This window comes from Pseudocercospora fijiensis (genome assembly GCF_000340215.1).
Source record: "Pseudocercospora fijiensis CIRAD86 unplaced genomic scaffold MYCFIscaffold_18, whole genome shotgun sequence".
Lineage (NCBI taxonomy): Eukaryota > Fungi > Ascomycota > Dothideomycetes > Mycosphaerellales > Mycosphaerellaceae > Pseudocercospora > Pseudocercospora fijiensis.
This window is the reverse complement of record NW_006921549.1, coordinates 652,386-669,946: the sequence shown is the minus strand read 5'-3', so window position 1 is coordinate 669,946 and position 17,561 is coordinate 652,386. Positions and strand designations below refer to the sequence as shown.

At 52.5% G+C, this 17,561-nt stretch overlaps 4 protein-coding genes across 4 annotated transcripts; 1 reads left to right on the top strand and 3 right to left on the bottom strand.

The window, feature by feature from the left end:
• Positions 1 to 1,148: 1,148 nt before the first annotated feature.
• MYCFIDRAFT_180492 (uncharacterized protein) lies at positions 1,149 to 3,760 on the bottom strand (the record flags this gene model as incomplete). The annotated part of the gene is made up of 15 exons (XM_007934252.1): positions 1,149 to 1,186; positions 1,214 to 1,456; positions 1,488 to 1,614; positions 1,644 to 1,694; positions 1,731 to 1,748; positions 1,787 to 1,837; positions 1,873 to 1,880; positions 1,914 to 2,035; positions 2,065 to 2,918; positions 2,946 to 2,969; positions 2,998 to 3,295; positions 3,322 to 3,582; positions 3,618 to 3,627; positions 3,660 to 3,694; positions 3,741 to 3,760. 15 exons carry the CDS (start codon positions 3,758 to 3,760, stop codon positions 1,149 to 1,151), a joined length of 2,160 nt encoding a protein of 719 aa, XP_007932443.1.
• A 220-nt stretch (positions 3,761 to 3,980) lies between these two features.
• Positions 3,981 to 8,750, bottom strand: MYCFIDRAFT_180490 (uncharacterized protein; the record flags this gene model as incomplete). The annotated part of the gene is made up of 22 exons (XM_007934251.1): positions 3,981 to 4,057; positions 4,092 to 4,169; positions 4,195 to 4,536; positions 4,565 to 4,727; positions 4,763 to 5,100; positions 5,129 to 5,142; positions 5,181 to 5,704; positions 5,746 to 5,860; positions 5,890 to 5,965; positions 5,991 to 6,002; positions 6,032 to 6,270; positions 6,316 to 6,750; positions 6,780 to 6,803; positions 6,847 to 7,100; positions 7,145 to 7,173; positions 7,202 to 7,209; positions 7,241 to 7,355; positions 7,387 to 7,837; positions 7,861 to 7,981; positions 8,004 to 8,203; positions 8,230 to 8,384; positions 8,435 to 8,750. The coding sequence occupies 22 exons, from the start codon at positions 8,748 to 8,750 to the stop codon at positions 3,981 to 3,983; spliced, it is 4,086 nt and encodes a 1,361-aa protein (XP_007932442.1).
• A 579-nt stretch (positions 8,751 to 9,329) lies between these two features.
• On the bottom strand, positions 9,330 to 10,605 carry MYCFIDRAFT_212724 (uncharacterized protein). The gene has a single exon (XM_007934250.1). The coding sequence runs from the start codon at positions 9,673 to 9,675 to the stop codon at positions 9,436 to 9,438; it is 240 nt and encodes a 79-aa protein (XP_007932441.1). The 5' UTR covers positions 9,676 to 10,605; the 3' UTR covers positions 9,330 to 9,435.
• A 108-nt stretch (positions 10,606 to 10,713) lies between these two features.
• On the top strand, positions 10,714 to 16,628 carry MYCFIDRAFT_180487 (uncharacterized protein; the record flags this gene model as incomplete). The annotated part of the gene is made up of 39 exons (XM_007934249.1): positions 10,714 to 10,885; positions 10,914 to 11,060; positions 11,087 to 11,432; positions 11,457 to 11,631; positions 11,661 to 11,859; positions 11,885 to 11,987; positions 12,035 to 12,067; positions 12,094 to 12,163; positions 12,196 to 12,357; positions 12,396 to 12,563; positions 12,596 to 13,072; positions 13,099 to 13,226; positions 13,288 to 13,297; positions 13,326 to 13,421; positions 13,469 to 13,523; positions 13,553 to 13,590; positions 13,625 to 13,722; positions 13,760 to 14,223; positions 14,261 to 14,343; positions 14,373 to 14,513; positions 14,545 to 14,553; positions 14,580 to 14,652; positions 14,677 to 14,729; positions 14,779 to 14,930; positions 14,957 to 14,992; positions 15,038 to 15,124; positions 15,159 to 15,385; positions 15,412 to 15,453; positions 15,488 to 15,579; positions 15,618 to 15,675; positions 15,703 to 15,766; positions 15,815 to 15,828; positions 15,859 to 15,905; positions 15,937 to 16,125; positions 16,157 to 16,256; positions 16,293 to 16,443; positions 16,484 to 16,492; positions 16,525 to 16,547; positions 16,612 to 16,628. The coding sequence occupies 39 exons, from the start codon at positions 10,714 to 10,716 to the stop codon at positions 16,626 to 16,628; spliced, it is 4,608 nt and encodes a 1,535-aa protein (XP_007932440.1).
• Between the last annotated feature and the right edge of the window lie 933 nt (positions 16,629 to 17,561).

Below are 17,561 nucleotides of genomic sequence, written 5' to 3'. Positions count from 1 at the left end.
TAATAATATCGATAGTATACCGTATACTCTATCGAGATTCTCCTTTAATATATCTACTACTATTTATAGTAATATCGATACTATATTATACTCGAAAGAGCTTCTCCTTTAACTTAAATATATCTACTACTATTAATAGGAATATTAATACTACGTCGTACTTTAAAGAGCTTCTTCTTTACTATACCTACTACTATTAGTAATAGTAATAGTACTATATCGTTTATACTACGTACTCGCGCCGTCCGGCTACCTTTTCGAAGTAGCCGTCTAGTAGGAGCTTAAGGCTATTAGGCGCCTATTTCGGATTATCTTAGTAAGAATACGAGTATTATTATCTATAGCTTATAGGTATATAACTTATCGAAGTCTATAGGTTAGTTCTATCGTTAAGAAAGCGCTAGATACCCTATCCCTTAAGGCATTTATTAGGATAGATCTAGTATATTTAAGCTATATAAATTCGAACTTATTATAAGCGAATATCTTACTCTTTTATCTAAAGTTATTAGCCTTACGATAGGAAGAAGTAGCCTTAATAGGGTCGCTATAGGACTGTTTAAGTTTCCGAGGCTAAGTTAGGTATTCTGTAAATAAATAGTAAGCGCTTCCTTATTACGGAGGCCGGCCTAAAGCTTAAACTACGACTACGGAGAGATTAAATTCTTAGTATCTTCCTCTAGTTAAGTAAATCTATAGCAAATTATATCTGTTTCTAGAGTCTATTAATTAGTAGGGACCTAAATATTTCTCTTAGGTAACTATCGATTATAATTAGTCTTATCCCTATTAAGAAAATAGCGGGTCTAGAAGCTTCTTCGATAAGTCTACGCTATCGCTACGCTATTAACGACGATAAGTTCTTAGTAACTTAGGGAGCGATAGTCTAAATAAACTATTTCCTAGTAGCGGCGGCGGTAGTAGTATTTAGTATAGAGTATAATATTTGCAACTTCTAAGAAAAGCCTCGAATAGGTTTAAGAAATCTAGTATCTTGCCTAGATAGTCGCTATATCTACGAGACTAGTTATAGGCCATCTACTCCTTTATAGCGTTGTTTTATAAGGTATTAATTCTAGCTAAAATCTATCTCCTTACTAAGTTTAGCTTCCTTCTTCTAGTAGTCTACTTCATGCTTGGCAGCCAGTTCATTCTGATTCTAGAATTGAGCCGTAGCCTGGGCGACCTGCAATGCTTTATCCATGTAACAGACCCGGGGTGTCTGTTTGCTTCTTGTCGTTCAGAACCTCGCGCAGATACTTGTGACGCCGAGCCAAATGTAGGTACATCAGTGGGACATTGTACTCGGGCGTGGATGGGTCGAACGTAGCGGTAACCTGATCGAAGCTGGGAATGCGCCCGTCTAGCAGGGCGAAGTCTACTCGGTCGGTAGGATCAGCTTCTCTCATCTCTTCGAAAGTGAACACGCCCTCGGCGCGTCGTCGTTGGGCATCGTCTCGCTGCGCTTCAGATCGTGGTCATGGGACTCCTGCTGTTGCCGCTGGCCCAGGCGGTCCGCATGGAGGCGCGCCAGATCAGAGACTCTGAGGATTCATCGTCGCAAAGCAGAGGTCGTAGATGGGAATTCGAGAAGGTACTGTTGAGGGATCGACGCTATACAAAAGTGCGGTACAGAAGTTTACGTCATAGAAAAATAATGCGGTACAGAATGATTCTGTACCGCAAATTTGCGACTTTGAACAACAAACATACCGATCTGCTCGTCTCACGAAGATGCGGTACGGAAGCTGACGTTATGGAAAAAGAATACGGTACAGAACCTCACGTTGTGGAAAAAAAGTGCGGTATAGAATAATTCTCTACCGCAGATTTGCGACTTTGAACAACAACCACACCAAGAATCTAACGTACAAGGTATGCTTCAGAATGCAAAACGAGTACTAAGCCCTCACACCACGACAAGGTGCGAGCATATTCGTGGGTTTTCTGGTTTACCCCAAACCATAGTCGACGGCAGACTACTGCCAGTGCTGAGGCGGCGCCAACGCCAGAGTCTGGCCAAGATCTCTCTCGGCTCGCCGGATACGAGCGGCATCGCCCGACTTTTTTGCCTCTCGGAGGACTTTGCGATCGGCCTTGGCGGCCTCCTCCTTCAGCCGCTCGAACTTCGCCCGCAAGGAAGCCGGGTGCGTTCTCCGTTTCTTTGGCGGCGGCTCTTCTCCTCCTCCTCCTCCTGCTTCTCCTTCTTCTCCCTGTCCTTGCCCTTCTTCTTGTCCTTCTTCTTCTCCTTGTTCTTCTTCTCCTTGTTCTTCTCCTTGTTCTTCTTCTTGTTCTTCTTCTTCTTCCTTTCCTTTTCCTTTTCCTTTCCCTTCTTCTTTATCTTCATCGTCATCGTCATTCTCATCGTCATTCTCATCATCGTCGTCGTCGTCGTCTCCTTCTTCCTCTCCTCCTCCTCCTCCGCCTTCTTCTTCATCGGCGCCGGCCCTAGAGGATTCGTCCCGCAAACTTGGGGTGCGGGCAGCACGGCCTTGTTCAATTTCGGGCGATTTCTCAGCCCCTGGATCCAAAGGATCTGAGATGAAAGCAGAGGAGGCGACGGGAGCTATGGTCGGAGTCGGAGTCGGAGCCGGAGCGGGCAGAGGAGGCGTGCGTGCGGCGATTCTAGCCAGCACGGCTTCAACATCACGGGGCTGCAGCTCGTGCATCTTCGAGGTGGTAGTCCTCAAGCGGACTCCGACTTGGTTGCCCAACATTTGGACTGCATCGGCGCAGCCAGCCTCTCCAACTTTCTCGGCCAAACGTTTAAGCTCCTTCAGGAGCCGCTCACTGTACACCCTTGGGGTGCGTCCTACCAAAGCTGCGGTATTTCTACCGCTTGCTTGGGGTATCTCCCAGTTCCAGCTCGGCCAAAACGCTTCAATCGCCGTCCGCAGACCGGCCAGATTGCGATTGTACTAAAAGCAGACGGCAATGATTAGCACATGTCTCAAACATGGAGGTACTCTCTTGTAATGATTCATGACTCTTTCATACATTGTTGCCAGACGCGATGACAGCGTTCAACGCTATCCGGTTGTCCGACCTATCCAAATGCTGCTGCGCTCGGACTGGATCTTGTCGGTAAAGATACTCCCAGCAATTATACACCCATAAGCTCGTCTTCGCGGCCATTTGAGACCGAATCACCATCTCACGCCAGCATCTATCAAAACTTTGGCCATCTACCCAGAGACGGACATCTCTTGCCGTTATGTCGGCGTCGGTGACAGTTCGACCGCGCATTTCCGTTTTTTTTTTTGAAAAAAAAAGAATTGCCCGCCGAATGAACTTGCTTGACGAAAATCTGTATACCACCACGCAGGCGGGCGAGCGAGCGAGCGAGCGAAGTGGGATTCCTTCTGGATGTTGTCGTCGGACAGAGTGCGGCTATCCTCGAGTTGCTTGCCGGCAAAGATCAAGCGCTGCTGGTCCTGGATGTTGTAGTCGGACAGAGTGCGGCCGCTCAAGGGTGATAGTCTTGCCAGTGAGTGTCCTAACGAGGAGCAGGCGTTCCAAAAGTCAAGAAAGCCCTCGCAAGAGTCTGCCAGGAAAGCGCTTACTTGACCTAGCAGTTTATACCTGCAGGCTGGAGCAACAATATCTATAGCATCAACAGGCTGTGAGCTACACGAATAAATAACTTTACAATTCAATACTTGGGGGCACATTTCTGCTACACTTCCTTGAACTTCTACCTTGAAATGAGTTTTTGCCTGTAGAAGACTGAAGAACTTCACGCCGTGGTGAGTGCAGACATTTTATTTTTAGGAAGAAGAAAGACGGAGAGGTAGGCACGTCAAATGTCGGCAGCGAGTGAGTGCAGACATTTTATCTTTGGGAAAGAGAATATCAGTTTTCAAGAGGAAGAGGGAGGCACGTCAAATGTCTGTAGAGAGAGGCTGATCATAAGATTTGCAGACGATCAATGTCAAGGAAGATCATAGATAATAGCCAATTTGAGAAAAAACACATGCTTTTTATTGTTGCAATTCTATGCAAATGCTGTCCGTCACATGGCCGTCCACTTGATGCATGCATTCATCCATCGCCTCAGCTCAATCAATCGACACCAATCCCCAAACCAGCACCCAACGCTTCCTTCTGAATATCTCTTTGGTCGACGGCTCTCCTCGAAACCCCGTTTGTGACTGATGACCTGTGCCTTGCTTGGCTCTGCTCAAACCATTCCACTTTGTGCCGCAGCCTCCATGACCTCCAACTCAGCCCTCATGTTCGCCAAGCAAAGCTGCAAATCATGCACACCTCGCTCGAGCTTTTCCTCCAGTGGACCACTGAAGACATGCTTTGGACATTGGTCTGCCGCTGAATCGAGTGCCATAGACAAAATGTCCAGTGTGTACAGCGCGAGGAACATTCGCTCGGCGCAGGCTGACGGAGACGAGCAGATGGCGTTGGTAGTCTCTGTCGTGTGTGGCAGGATTGTAGGGTGTTCTTGTAAGGCAGAAGGCTTTTCCATGGTGGAGGATCGATCGGCGCCGAAGTTCGTATGGTATGCAGCTGTTGGAGTCGGAACTTGTTCGCCGGGCGCGCCTCCGGACACTGTATGCTGGTCGCGCAGCAGCGATCGACGATTGGCCGTGGTGGTTTTGCGAGGTGATGTTCGCGTGGGATTTGTAACGAGAGCCGTGCGAAAGTGACAATGGTGATTCAACGTCAAAGTCGCGCATGTTGATCGCTGATGAACAGATCAGCCGCGCCTTCTTCTTCAAAACCATGGTGAGAAGGCGCGGCTTTTCACAGCTGGGGTTGGCATCCCAGCGAGGTCGATCTGCGAGAGTTGTTTGATATGCCCCAACATCACTTCGGCAAGACGAGGTGATGCATTGCGATGGTCCACAGACACACTCGTGAGCCGTACTTCATCGGCCTGGACCGCCGAGTAGTCACGATTCGGAGTCAGCAGCAACAGATACCGACGCTGGCTGCCCATCCCGTGCACGCAGGAATAGTGATCACTTGGTTGAGCGGAATGCCGTCTGATTGTCAAACACAATGTCGTGTCTTCAGAATGACCAACAGCGAACCATGGCCTCAGCGGGGAGAAGGTCAGATACTCGGTGATCTGCACGACTTGCTCTTCGGTTGTGAGACACGAGAGGGCAACGATGGAACGGTAGCCTTCAAACAGCATGAATGAAAGCGTCTGGTATTACTACAGGGCATCGCTGCTGTGAAAACTAGGAGGCTGTTCCTCCATCATCGCCACAACTGACAGCAGGGTCTCCTCTCCATTTGGCCGCTGTCCCAAGCCCTTGGCATATTGCTCACGTAGACAATCTCCTGCCGGGTGGTCTTGTGAGTCTGGCCAACGTGACCAGCCCCACTGATGTCTTGACACGGTGTCCAGTCTACTTGTTGTTCTGCTTGCTGTAAAGGTGGTCGTTAAGGAGATCGCAGGCTGACTTGGAGTTGCAAAAAGTGAGGTGTGCTCTGGCCTGGAGGTAAAGAGCAGGTCGCAGACGGCCGGGCGCTCGGTATCCTGCTCAATGTTGATGATTTCTTCACTGATATTGTTGTAAGCCTGAACAGCACGGGCGACCAGCATGTGCGACCCGTTTGCTGAGCTGACAGGGTGCTTTTCGTAAAGGTGATCCTTAGGACGATCGCCGGCCGACTTCGAGTTGCAGGAAATGAGGGCGCGCTCCGGCTTGGAAGCAAACATCAACTCGGTGATTTCATGCTACGTGTTGTTGTGAGCCTCGCCAGTCCGGTGGACCCCACTGCTGGCTTGGAGCTGCAGAAAATGAGCGTAGTCTCAGACAGCCCGGCGGTTGGCATCCTGCTTGATATTGGCATGAGCCTGACCATTACAGCAGACACGCACGCCAACATAACCCTGAGCCATGTAGTTCCGCCCCATCTCACGAGTGCCACTGAGGAAAGTAGCGGAGAACATCCTGCTCAACGTAGAGGATTTCCTGCTTGCTTATGTTCTTGTGGGCTTGACCAGCACAGCAGACACGCACGCGAACATATTCCTAATCCATGGAGTTCCACGCCATCTCACGAGTGCCATTGAGGAAAGTGGCAGAGAACATCCCGCCCAACTCAACGCAGAGGATTTCCTGATTGCTTGATGTTCTTGTGGGCCTGACCAGCACGGCGGACACGCAAGGGAACATACTCTTGGGCCATGCGGGTTCCTGCCATCTCGCGTGCGCCATTGAGGAAGGTGGGAGAGAACGTGAGATCGGGGTGGTCGGCATCGTTGGGACAAGTCGTTGAGCGCCATCATCTGACAATCGTCTTTGAGAAAGGTGTTGGAGGGCATGAAATAGGCGTTAGGGGCACCCTTGGCTCGTGTAGTTGCGCGCGCCATGTCGCGAGTGCCCATACGGAGGTGGCGGAGGCGGAGAACGTGAGATGGGCGTGGTCAGAATGGCCGGCACGCAAGCGAACATGTTCTTGAGCCATGCAGTTCCACGCCGTCGTCTCGCAAGGGCCTTGGGGAAAGTGGCGGAGAACATGAAATCGGCGTGGTGGGCATCCTTGGGGTACCTTGTGTAGTTGTGGGCCATCTCGCGGGTGTCCTTGGGGAAGGTGGCGAAGAAGACGAAATGGGCGCAGTCACCATAGTCACAGCTGAGACCAGCATGGAGGGCAGCATCGGCCTGCCAACCACCAGCATCGCCGCCCGCACCGGTGTCGATTGTGGCCTTCCAGGAGTTGTCGACGGCATCCGCGGGTATCCCAGCGACGTGCGCGTGATGGGCGAAGGTGCACAACCTCACGTGTCAGCTGGAGCACTGTTCCACGCAGAGGTGGCCATGATGACTATGCTGTTGTCGGATCAGGCCTTGTCGACAAGATCAGCTAGGGCACTGGCCCAAGTGGAGGTGCATATGGTGACAGTGGTTGTTGCTATGTCGAAGGCATACCTGGAAGGGAGATTGGCGTCGGTCTTCCAGGAATTGGAGAGAATACCAGGGATCAATCAGCTGGAGCATTGCCCCACGTAGAGGAGGGCATGGTGGCTGTTGCTGTTGCCGGGTGACGAAGGTGTAGTGGGAGGAGTGTGCCACTGTGAATGACGCTGAGCCAGAACGTGTGAGTCGGTGCAGGTGATGAGCGAGGATCTGTCATGGCGAAGTTTGAGTTCTGATCCCTGTCAGAGCGCGACAGTGCCTTGGTCACCATCACCATCGCCGACTTGCCGCCCACACAACTTTGCCCTCACAGTCCCAACTCCCAACACCGTTCAGCGCACCAACATCACGCCAGAGAGCGCCCCAGCAAGGTCACCACACGTGCAGGAGTAGTCCGCACATCGAACTTGAGTCGTTCATTGCCTTCCAGCCTCGCTATGTCCGTCACGCGGCGGCAACAATCGGCTTGCATTCGCCATGGCATTACATCGCACACTCGCACCCCCAATCACCATCTTCTTCGCAGTCAGACCCAGACCATCGCGGAGTACCACATCGGCCACGAATGCTGCGCCACCCCCAACCTCGAGCCCCAGCAGTGAAGCATGCAAACACCGAAGCATCGCGCCTCTGCGAGCTTTCTCCTGATCCTGCGCGATACGACAGCCCTCGTGATCCCCGAATCGGAGCGACATGACCGACAATCTCTTCCCGAGTCCCGAGTGGTCCTTGAGTTGCGAGCTGGGAGAAGGGATACAGAACTGTTCAAGAACACTCCCGGCGGTGCAATACAGCGGAATGGTGAACCACGGCGACATTCGGCCGCGTGGGGCGGAGACGAGCCTGCAAGATGCAGCTTCACATGCAGTGGCCAAGCAGCGAATCATGGGAACGCATCTCGAGGACTCAGGAAAGCCTGCAGCATGTTGAAGGAAGAATCGTGATGGCTCGATCATTGCCACATGCACACGAACACCGTCCTGGCAGGAAACGCGCCTTCGATGACTGCACTCAAGAAATCTCTTGCAGAGTTGCAGCATGTCGCATGGTCGTCTGGAGCTCCATCGCCGCTGCTCTCCACATGAACGAAGCTGCACAAAGGACCCTCAAAACTTGCCGCCTGTCCGATCCATAGGCCATGGAACCATCACTCTGAATACCGGAGGACGTCCACGCCACGAAGCTGCTCCTTCGTCATTGTCGAGCCGATCCATGGGCCATAGAATCATCCATTCTGAGTACCATATGCCTTTCACGGAACCAAGATACTCCTTCGTCATTGTCGAGTCCTCGATCTTCTTCGGCAAACTCGGCTCGACTATTCATAATCATGATGCACATGTGTGATTACTGGGCCATTCTGCGCCCGTTTCTGTGCTTCGAGGCAAAGATCCCAACAGCACGCAGGCCCATCAATCATGACCTTGAATTCCGGATCCACTGGCCCTTCCCCAACTGACGCGAGATTGCAGAAGCAGCAGGTGGCTCCGAGCCCTCTTTTGCAAGGATTGCAACTGTGCCGCCTCGAACTAGTATGCCGCGACGTGAGGGTTGATCAGTCGAGGTGTACGAGCAGCAAACGGACAACGACCTTGGGCAGCATCCTGCGGAAAGAGGCACGCTTGCATTCCATGTGCGGCAGCGTTCTTCCATTCCTGGCAGTGTACTGCCTGTTTTCCTCCATAGCCTGCCATCGAGCAAGTCTTCGGAATACCCACAGACGGTACCATAGCATTCATCAGTCGATCTCCTCCTCACCCTCTTCTTTGCGACCGCAGCCACAGCTATAGATCGCCCGAAGATCCAAAGGGTCGTCAAGAACGTCAGCCAGTACAAGTCATGCACAGGCCAGGTTGCCATACACACCTTCTTCACCAGACAGCGACGTACTCCAAATACGCAGATATCGACATTACCTCATGGGAGCTGGAGCTGGAGCCGGTACCAGAGCCAGGCCTAGAAACGCTACTGGGCCCACTGCCAAAGCCGTCGCGAAGCCTAGGACTATTCACACAGTCGACAATCTCGAACGGTACGCTCGACTCATCGCTCAATCGACTTTGGTTGTTCGTCATCATATCGAGATTGCACTTTCGCGAGCCTTACAACTTCCAAAAGCCTGCAGACGAGCCGTGAGACTAGCGCAGTTGACCGGTCAAATCATCATTTCATCCACATTCTCGAGAAGATCGCGTAGAAGTTTTTGCTACCAACCAAAGCATCGCCAAACCTATATGGAACACTCGAACGTCGAGAGCTCTCTCTTACGGATGGAGAAGAAATCGGTCCCTCCAACACGGACGCCGCCTAGGATGTCCGCAGGCGCAAGGATACCGGCAAAGATGTGGAGCTTGATCACAACGCACTGAAACCAGTCGTGATCTCCTGGATGCTGGAAGACCTATCCAGAATGATGTGTCGACTGCGCCAGGCTTGGGAGCAATATGCCACCGGTCAAGTCAGATTTGCAGGAGCTGCATTAATGATCCCCAGTGCCATTGCTGGAGCGGCAAGCTGTCGATTCGGGTGTGCAACCTGTCCCATCTCACATGCATCTGAAGCAGACTGTGAATCTCCAGATCATGGGAGCCGTATCCGATGGCCCGCAAGCAGATTTCCTCTCGCTCGAGGAGTGGACTGCAGCCAACCATCTGGTGCATGGGATCATCGCGTCGAGTTGTGAATACCGGCCACACCCATCTCGTTTCGAATCACCCGACATCTGACTGCACAAGTTGTGTTTGTTGGCTTCACGCCTTTCACAGGAAACATTCTGGGACACCATTTTCGTCGTCGGTTTCTGCCTTTGCTTCCTCGGCCTCCTTATCTTCACCCGTTCTTCCTCCTTGCGGGCTTCGATCTCAGCTTCGGTCGGCTCAAGTTCCCCATTGACAATCTTAGCGCGCTTCTCGTGAAGAGGGATGGTGTCCACCTCGGCCAAACAAAGCGCACCACTGGTTCGAATTCAGGCGTAGACGCCCTCGCTCAGACCTTGGTCTTGATGTGCTGCTTTGGTCGAGTCAAGATCTCTCTCGCGTTCTCCATCATCGGTATTGCCAAAGTCATCACGTCGTGTCAGCTGAAGGTCAACGCCTGTCTTTCACCACATTCGATCGACTTCGACAGTCAACACCATAGTATCGCTAGCTGGGTCGTCAAGAATACTGGAGCTGATTCCGTCTTCTGCTTCCGCCCATGTAGCTGGACCGATGTCTGAAGGCCTCGCACGAAATTCGGGGCCACCGTCTTCATACCACATCACTTTTGTTGCTTGACCTTTTGCGTTGCGCTATGCGGCAGGCTCGTGTCTTGTTGGGTTGATGGACTGGCCTTGAAACAGCGCTCTTCACCCGTCAACTCAGTTTGCGACTATTTCGTATGGATCACACGCACTTTGAAGAGCATTGAAGTCAACTTCAGCAAGAGCCGCCCAGATTGCTGCGAGCAGAGACACTTGGCCGTTCGGCCTTCTCCTGTCCGCCAGTATACATGCAATTGGATCACCTCGCGCAACGCATCTTCCATTCGGCGAAACTCTTCCTGCTTGGCCGATCAAATCCCGTTAAGCACCAGGATCAACAAGCGCAGGCTATGAACTCCTTTGATCCAAACCTAGAAACTTCCTGTGATGGAGTCCAGCTCCTTGGTCCATATGCGCATGCATCCAGGATGATACGCCGGACCCGACCTGGAGCCTGACACCGGCCTCAAAGACCTTCACTCGCAGGATGGCCACCAGAGAATTTGCTTTGAAGCTTTGGGCATTATCCAAGAGCGACAGGAACACTCTATGCATTCGATTTTTTATGGCTCGCTATCGCTGATGAATCATCGTTACTTCATCGTCCAGATCACAGACTACGATATCGAATCGTGGAATCTCACTCGCCCAACATTGAATCAAGCTTCCCAACTGGAGTTCAACGATCAGCGCTACGTGGCTGCAAAGCAAATCCTGGAAGTCTGGCTCGGGGATCACGGCGGCGAAGCACTCGGTCACAAACTTCATCAAACAGCACCCAGTCGGGTCACAAAGTACAATTCAGGCTCGGCCACTTGCTTCAGATCTGGAGAAGAAAGAAAGGCCAGATACAGGTGTGGCGGTGCCCCTCTGCGCTGCAAAGCGAATTCTGAAGTTCTGGATCGGCGATTACGGCAGCGAAGCCCTCAGTCACAAGCAGAAAGCAAGCACCCAGGCTGGCCACAGCATGCAATTCAGGCTCGGCCACTTGTTCCCGAACTGGAGAGGAAAGAACAGAGCTATTGTGGCAGTCTCCTCTGGGCTGGAAGGCAAATCTTGGAAGTCCGGCTCGACGATCACAGCGGCGAAGCGTTCAGTCCCAGAGGAGAAGCACCGGCGTGCAGGTCAGGCTGGGCCACTCCTCCTCTCTACATTGCCGATCAATCGTGTCGAGATTTCCCACAAGCGGATGGACATACACGACTGAACATGAAAGATTTTGGGGAGTGGGCTCTTAGATTCGCTACAGGCATTGGAGTCGACCTTTGTCCGTCAACCCTGTCTTCGGCTGTTGAAGCACTGTGACCACCTGAGAACACATAAAGGTGGCTACTGTTTCTGTCGAATGTGGGCCATGGCAAGGCCAAATGGTGTCAGTATGTGGCCGATCGGCAATTTTCGGATTTTGCGCCGCGCTCCAGGTCCGAGTCAAAGATTGAGGACGTGATCAGACGAGGTGTTTTGTCGTGTTGGGGTGTTTCGGGAGGTCAGCACACTGGTGTCACGCTACAAATCACAGCTCATGGGAGCCATTGCTTTCACCAACGGGCGTAGCCACGTTTCACCATAACCATGTGCGGGTCCAGGAGCCACTGCTGTGTCTGGTCGTCATCGGTTTGATGGAGCCTCGTCATGGGAACAGGGTACTCATCAGCATAGTCCCGCCAAGTCCACACCAACTTCATCCCGCTATGCTACAGTGGAGTTTGACGATGTTGAGCCAGCTCCGTCGACGGAGCGTAGAACTCTCCAGCGCCAGTCCAGCATGAATTCCGACCGAGCAACAGTGATCTCTCATCTTCTCTCACGCATACCATATCAATGAAGACTTGGAAGTGGTTTCTACAATCTTTGGGGTGCAAGAACACCTAACTGTTTCAATTTCACATCGTGATTAGGGTAGTCTTGAAATGCCTGCCCTCGCCGTCGAAATGCTGTGACTCAATTCCATTTCTGCGCGAGCCAGCATGCTCCTCATCAGCGGGGTATAACAGACAGATCTACAATGCTCTTTCGTGTAGTGCGTTTGCACGTTCTCTCTCGCATCCCTAACGCTGCCTGTAGCTGTTGCGCTGCCTCCGCTATGTGCATCCTTCTCTTTTTCGGACTTCACTCTGTGACGAGTTCTTTGTTGTCAACCGTCTTGCTGATGGCTCGATCTTGCGCAGCGATGTTGGCGCGCCTCGTCGTGAACTTGGGACTGCGAGGTGGACGCGAGGTTGGATCGTGGGAGGTTTAATGAGCTCACCATATCGGGTGCGTAGCAGATGGAGAGGATCGGAGGTGATCCGTCAAGATGGGGAGGTCTGGAAGGAGTGAGGTTCAGACAGGTGACGTGGTTGTGTGCCTCGACTTCGCATTTCTTCAACGGCTCGTTCCCATTCCATAACGGAAGTCTTCAATCTGGTTCTCCTGCCATTATGTTTTCCTTCGTGGTCTTTTTTGCTAGAATAACGAATGAGAGTTGCGGATCTATCCGCACTCGCACCTCCCCACCTCCGCACCTCCTTCTCCGGATTCTTGGCTGGAGCTGAGCAAGGCTGAGCTGAACCATTTGCACGACAGCGTTAGAGTCCCACCTCCTCGCGGTCATGGTACTAGCCGACGTCGGCTGATTCGTCCAATTCTTTTCTGCAAGAATTCCAACGGCGCTACAACAACACATTCGCGAGACGGCCGTAATGATGGGTATTGCGCACACTGTGCTCGTACGGATTCACCCTCACGATCTATGAACAGCAGCCGCTCGAGCTCGGCAACTCTTGCGTCTCGATTACCTTCTATACTCAGCAGCTGGGAATCGGTCAAAGAGTCGAGGAGGTATGGGAAGTGGAAAGCTCTTTATCGGGCGGAGCAGTGGATACGTATGAGATCGGCAACCATTGCGCCTCTACGTCTTCCATACTCAGCTGCTGGGAATGGGCGAAAGAGTCGAGGGCACGTGGAGGAGACGCAGTAGAAACGTAGAGAGCTCTTCATCAGGCGGAGCAGCGAATGCGTGCGCGTCCCTCATCTTCTACGCTCGGCAGCTGGGAATCGGTGAAAGAGTCAAGGAGACGTAGAAAGCTCCTCATAGGGCGGAGCAGCGGATGCGCGTGAGAAGACATAGGCTCTGCGCTTTTCAGAAACACCGCTTATCCATGTGGGTCGCTATAGACAAGAAAATGTGCAAATGCCATTCAACTCTTCTCTAGGTTGACGCAATCAGCGCTATTTCAGACAATGATCATTCGCATCAACACTCTCTACCACGCTCTAGGTCACCTTTGACGGATTTTGAAAACGCCGGCGTTTCTTGACTGGCTGGCCGGCCTCGCCTCGCCTTCGCCTCGGCCAGCAGACTCTGCCGGGCATCACCTTTGGCCCGCTATCGATCATACTCATCATACCGAGTGCGAGCCATCATCACAGGAGTTGTCAGTCCAAGTGCCACTATGGCGGCATAGTCATCTTCCTGGAGTTATGCCTACTTCTCTGCTGAAATCTGCCGAAGCGCTACACCGAGACATCTTACACGACATTGTTGACGCACTCCACTCGCCAGCCGGATCGCCATTCTTCCCTTGTAGTGTCCTTTTGGCTCTGGGGAACGTGGTTGTTCATCTCAATCGGACCGCTTGGCTGCAAGTTCGCCGCCTGAGTTGCTCCCTGCCCACCAAAACCGGAAGACCTCGTGTTTGGGCTCCTGGGTGTCCCAACGCGCCTCGCCATTGCGCTGCCTCGACGAGCTCCCGAGGCTGATCATACAGCTTGTTCCAGGAGCGCCCATCCATAGAGACTCCTCCAATAACAGGTACGAAAAGTCGGATCAGCCCATCGTAGACGTGCTCCAAGATTTCTCTGCGAAGGACCAGACCGAGGTGGACACTATTGATGACTCTGGACTCGCTGTCATAATGGAAGTTGAAGCCTACCCGGAATTGCCGAGCACGATGGAAGTTGAAGCCTACCCGGAATTGCCGAGCACGATGGAATTTCGCAGCGAAAAACGTGCTGCCCTCACTCGAGGCCTGCCGCTGGCATGGAACGTAGGGTATGATATCTCAAGAGGGCCATTGAAAGCTCCTTCCGCCGAGCTCTCCATTGAGATCCGTGCTTCAGTCATTTCGTCTGGCATCACACGAATTAGTTTTGGCCGCCTTGGGAAGCCCGCATCTTCTCCCACCATACCTGGTACCACATCAAGCACATCGCACATCCGAGAACCAAAACGTGCCTATTCAGATGAATGCTAGGCGAAGTCACATCATAGCCTACAAGCGGAGCGGCTGGGGCGAGGTAGGTTCTTCGTTGGTGGAATTGCTCATTACCATTTCTTCTCTGGAATTATGCACAAAGATGGCGCCGCAGTTCTGGTGAACGAGATGGAAGACGTGCCCTCGGTGTATGCTACGTATTTCGTAAATGATGGAGAATGATTCCGTGTCGCGAGGCATGCTCACAGCTAGAAAGAGAAGGAGCTGGCCACCTTCTGCGTCCTCAATCATGTTGCGTATATGCTGACTTCATTGCAGGTCACTCGTGGTGATGGCATCTGCATTATAGTTGGGTTTCCTTGTACGAATGCGCGAGTATCCGCTGATCCTGGGATGAAATGGGTCTGACGACTGGTCTCCTGCCTTGCCAATTGTTTGACCAATCTTGGAGTTCCCTCAGTCGCCTACGAGGCGCCTCTGCAGGACGTCGGGCGAAGAACTCGCAAGTCACTCCATTACACCGCAGCATCGAGTCCTGTATAGGAGAATTCCTGGGCGGTGTGCAGTAGACGAACTCCTGCATCTCTTCAGCCCGAAGGGCGAGTGTATCCTTAGGAGAGTCTTTGTAGAGTACCCGAGATTCTCATCCGCGAGGGAGGGAAGATGTGGTGTCCTTCATTGAACTCCTCCAAAACATTGTAACAATCGAGAGAAAGGGAGTCTCGATTCTTCGCAAAACTTGCGGGATCCATTGGAAGAGACGTTGCAAATCATTCTTCGCCAGTCTCCTCTGACCCGTGAGCGGGGAATTCATACAACATGTTCAGTCAGTACCTGCCTCGGCAGGTTTCCGCGTCACAAGCAACAACGACTAGATGCGCATCTTGAAAGCCTCGCCGTGTATAAGTACAGACTTGCTGTAAGTCATGTCCTGAGTCGAGATGGCAAACATCAGGAATTTGGCGATCCGGTTCGAATCGCAGGATATTTGTTCCAATCGGCGCTCAAAATTTCATTAAATCAAAGCTGCCAGAAAAAGGTCAGTCATCGTAATGCTGGTTAAGATTGAATGACGGTTCCGTAGCCTGTGAAACATTGCCTCATCCCAATAGGATAACTCGCGTGGGTGCGTGCGCGTACGTGATCACCAAGTGCCCCAGGGCATTCCTGTAGGGAAGGCATGAGCATGAAGCCTCTGCGTGCTGTTGAGCTCATTGAGTGGGATCGGATCAAAGTCGGGCATCGTCGACCAGTGCTGCTCAGGTGCTTCTGAATTTGGGCCGCAGCTAGGTTGGCTGCATGGGCCTGTGCTTGTCGCTGGGCTTCCTTGAAGTCTTGCGCGTAGCCAGTGTCTATAAAAGAGTGTCCAGTACAGCCGAGACCGAGCATGCTGGGAGATACATGTTCTATAGAATCACAAGTAGAAGTAGGACGAGGTAGTGGCAAGGGATAGTGATTATTGCTCAATGCCGCCACATGATGCGAAGCGAATCTTTGCTACGTGTCTTCTGTGAAAGGGTGTGGTGATCAGGGTCGTTGGTCTCACATCGATGTGCTGTGGGTGACTCTGTTGATAAAGTGTTGAACGCTTTGGGGCAAGGCAAGGCAGGTAATCGGAAGGGAGGACTGGTGGTTGCTGGACTGGACGACTCTCGTTGCGGGCTCTCCAAGGGCGATTTTTCTCAAAGACCTTTTCCTGGATTGGCACGCATCCGTCAATGGAGACTGTGTCGCTGTGGGAGGTGTCATGCAAGGTGTCGCCGTTGGCCATGGCCGATATGTTGGTCGGCTTTCGCGCGTCTACCGACACGTGCTTTTCCAATGTTCAGCACCGCCGCAGTATCCGCACAGATTGTTACAGCGCCGATTCTCCCACTGTTCTGGAGTGGGTGTTGGGCGGTTTCAGGTCGTTGCCCAGAGGTCCCTCGCGTCGCCGCCATTATACCGCAAGGACTCGCTGCTGAGTGGTTCTGCGCTGCGTGCAGGTGCTGGCACCGATGGGCGCCGCCAATGTGGAGGAGGTAGACGAGTCTGAGGGCGTGGTTGGAGCCCAACTGGTTGAAGTCATTCCATCTTCGTGTTGGAGTTGGAAGTGGTCGAGAATTGGCCGAGCTGCGTGCAAGAGGACTCTACTTCGGCCTTGCTTTTGCAGATAGAATGATCCAGTGGCTCTAAGCGCTTGCCGATGTGCTCAAAGGACAGATTGTCCGCATCCCACCAGTTTGACCAAGCGGTACGGAGCTCTTCACTTAATCCTTCACGCAACTCATGAATGGCTGACAAGGGCGTTCAGAGTATTGAATTCTGCTCGATAGTACGAGAGCTCCCTCCCCTATCGCTGAAAGGTTTCATCCTTGTTGAGGCTTTGCCTTCTTTGTTCGTGTCTCCGAACGCGTCGATCAGGACTCGTTCAAATTCCGCTATCGACTGGAGCTTGAATCCGATGCCTAGCGTGCCCGAGGAACGGTCGATGTTGATGCATAGAACCAGGACGATGCGGGCCTTGAGTCCAAGCACGTATCAGAGTTGGCTCTCGAGAGTAGGACATCGGTCGGCATTGCCAGTAAGCTTCGAGAAGATGCCAATTGTCCATACCCTGAGAGCGGCCTCACTCTCTCTGTCGTACTCCTCTGGATCAGGGAGCTTATCCGAATTTTCCTTGTGTCGCTGAAAGCCGAATTGCTGTCTGCTCCCGCTCGATTCTGGGACAGGATTCAGACGCCGGACCTCTGCGATAGCCTTATCCAATTGCTTCGGCCAGTACGCAACACGGTCGTTGGCAATGTGGATTGCGTCTTCGCGCCGTCTTTGATTCCCATCAATGTCCCGCGTAGCCCATTCTCCGCGTCGTCACGCTTCCGCTCAGCAGCAATGCGCTGGTCCTCGAGGTCTACAAGCTGAACTTCGTGATTGACCAAATCTCGGTGGAACTGTGAGTCAAGGGCAGCAGGCTCTTCCGCAGTCTCCGGAATGACCGGTGCTACCGTGCTGTTACGACGATCAGATAGTGGTGGCGGAGAAAGCGAGAAGTCGGTAATCATGTAGAATTGGAGAGTGCCACGAGGCGACTCTGGGCCATTCTGTCTCTTGCGCGTCAAGCAGCGTAAAGATCCGCGGTCAGGTGTGTCGGTTGTTGCTCGATAAAGACTGGTGCAGATCCTGCGTGGCACGGCGTCAGGAGTGGCTCGAACCTTTGAGGGTGGGTCTGCGGCCATCGACGAGACGGTGGCGCCT

Excerpts from the sequence above, each read along its gene's own strand:
- MYCFIDRAFT_212724 (XM_007934250.1), bottom strand. The coding sequence starts at position 9,675 with ATGGTGTCCCAGAATGTTTCCTGTGAAAGGCGTGAAGCCAACAAACAC.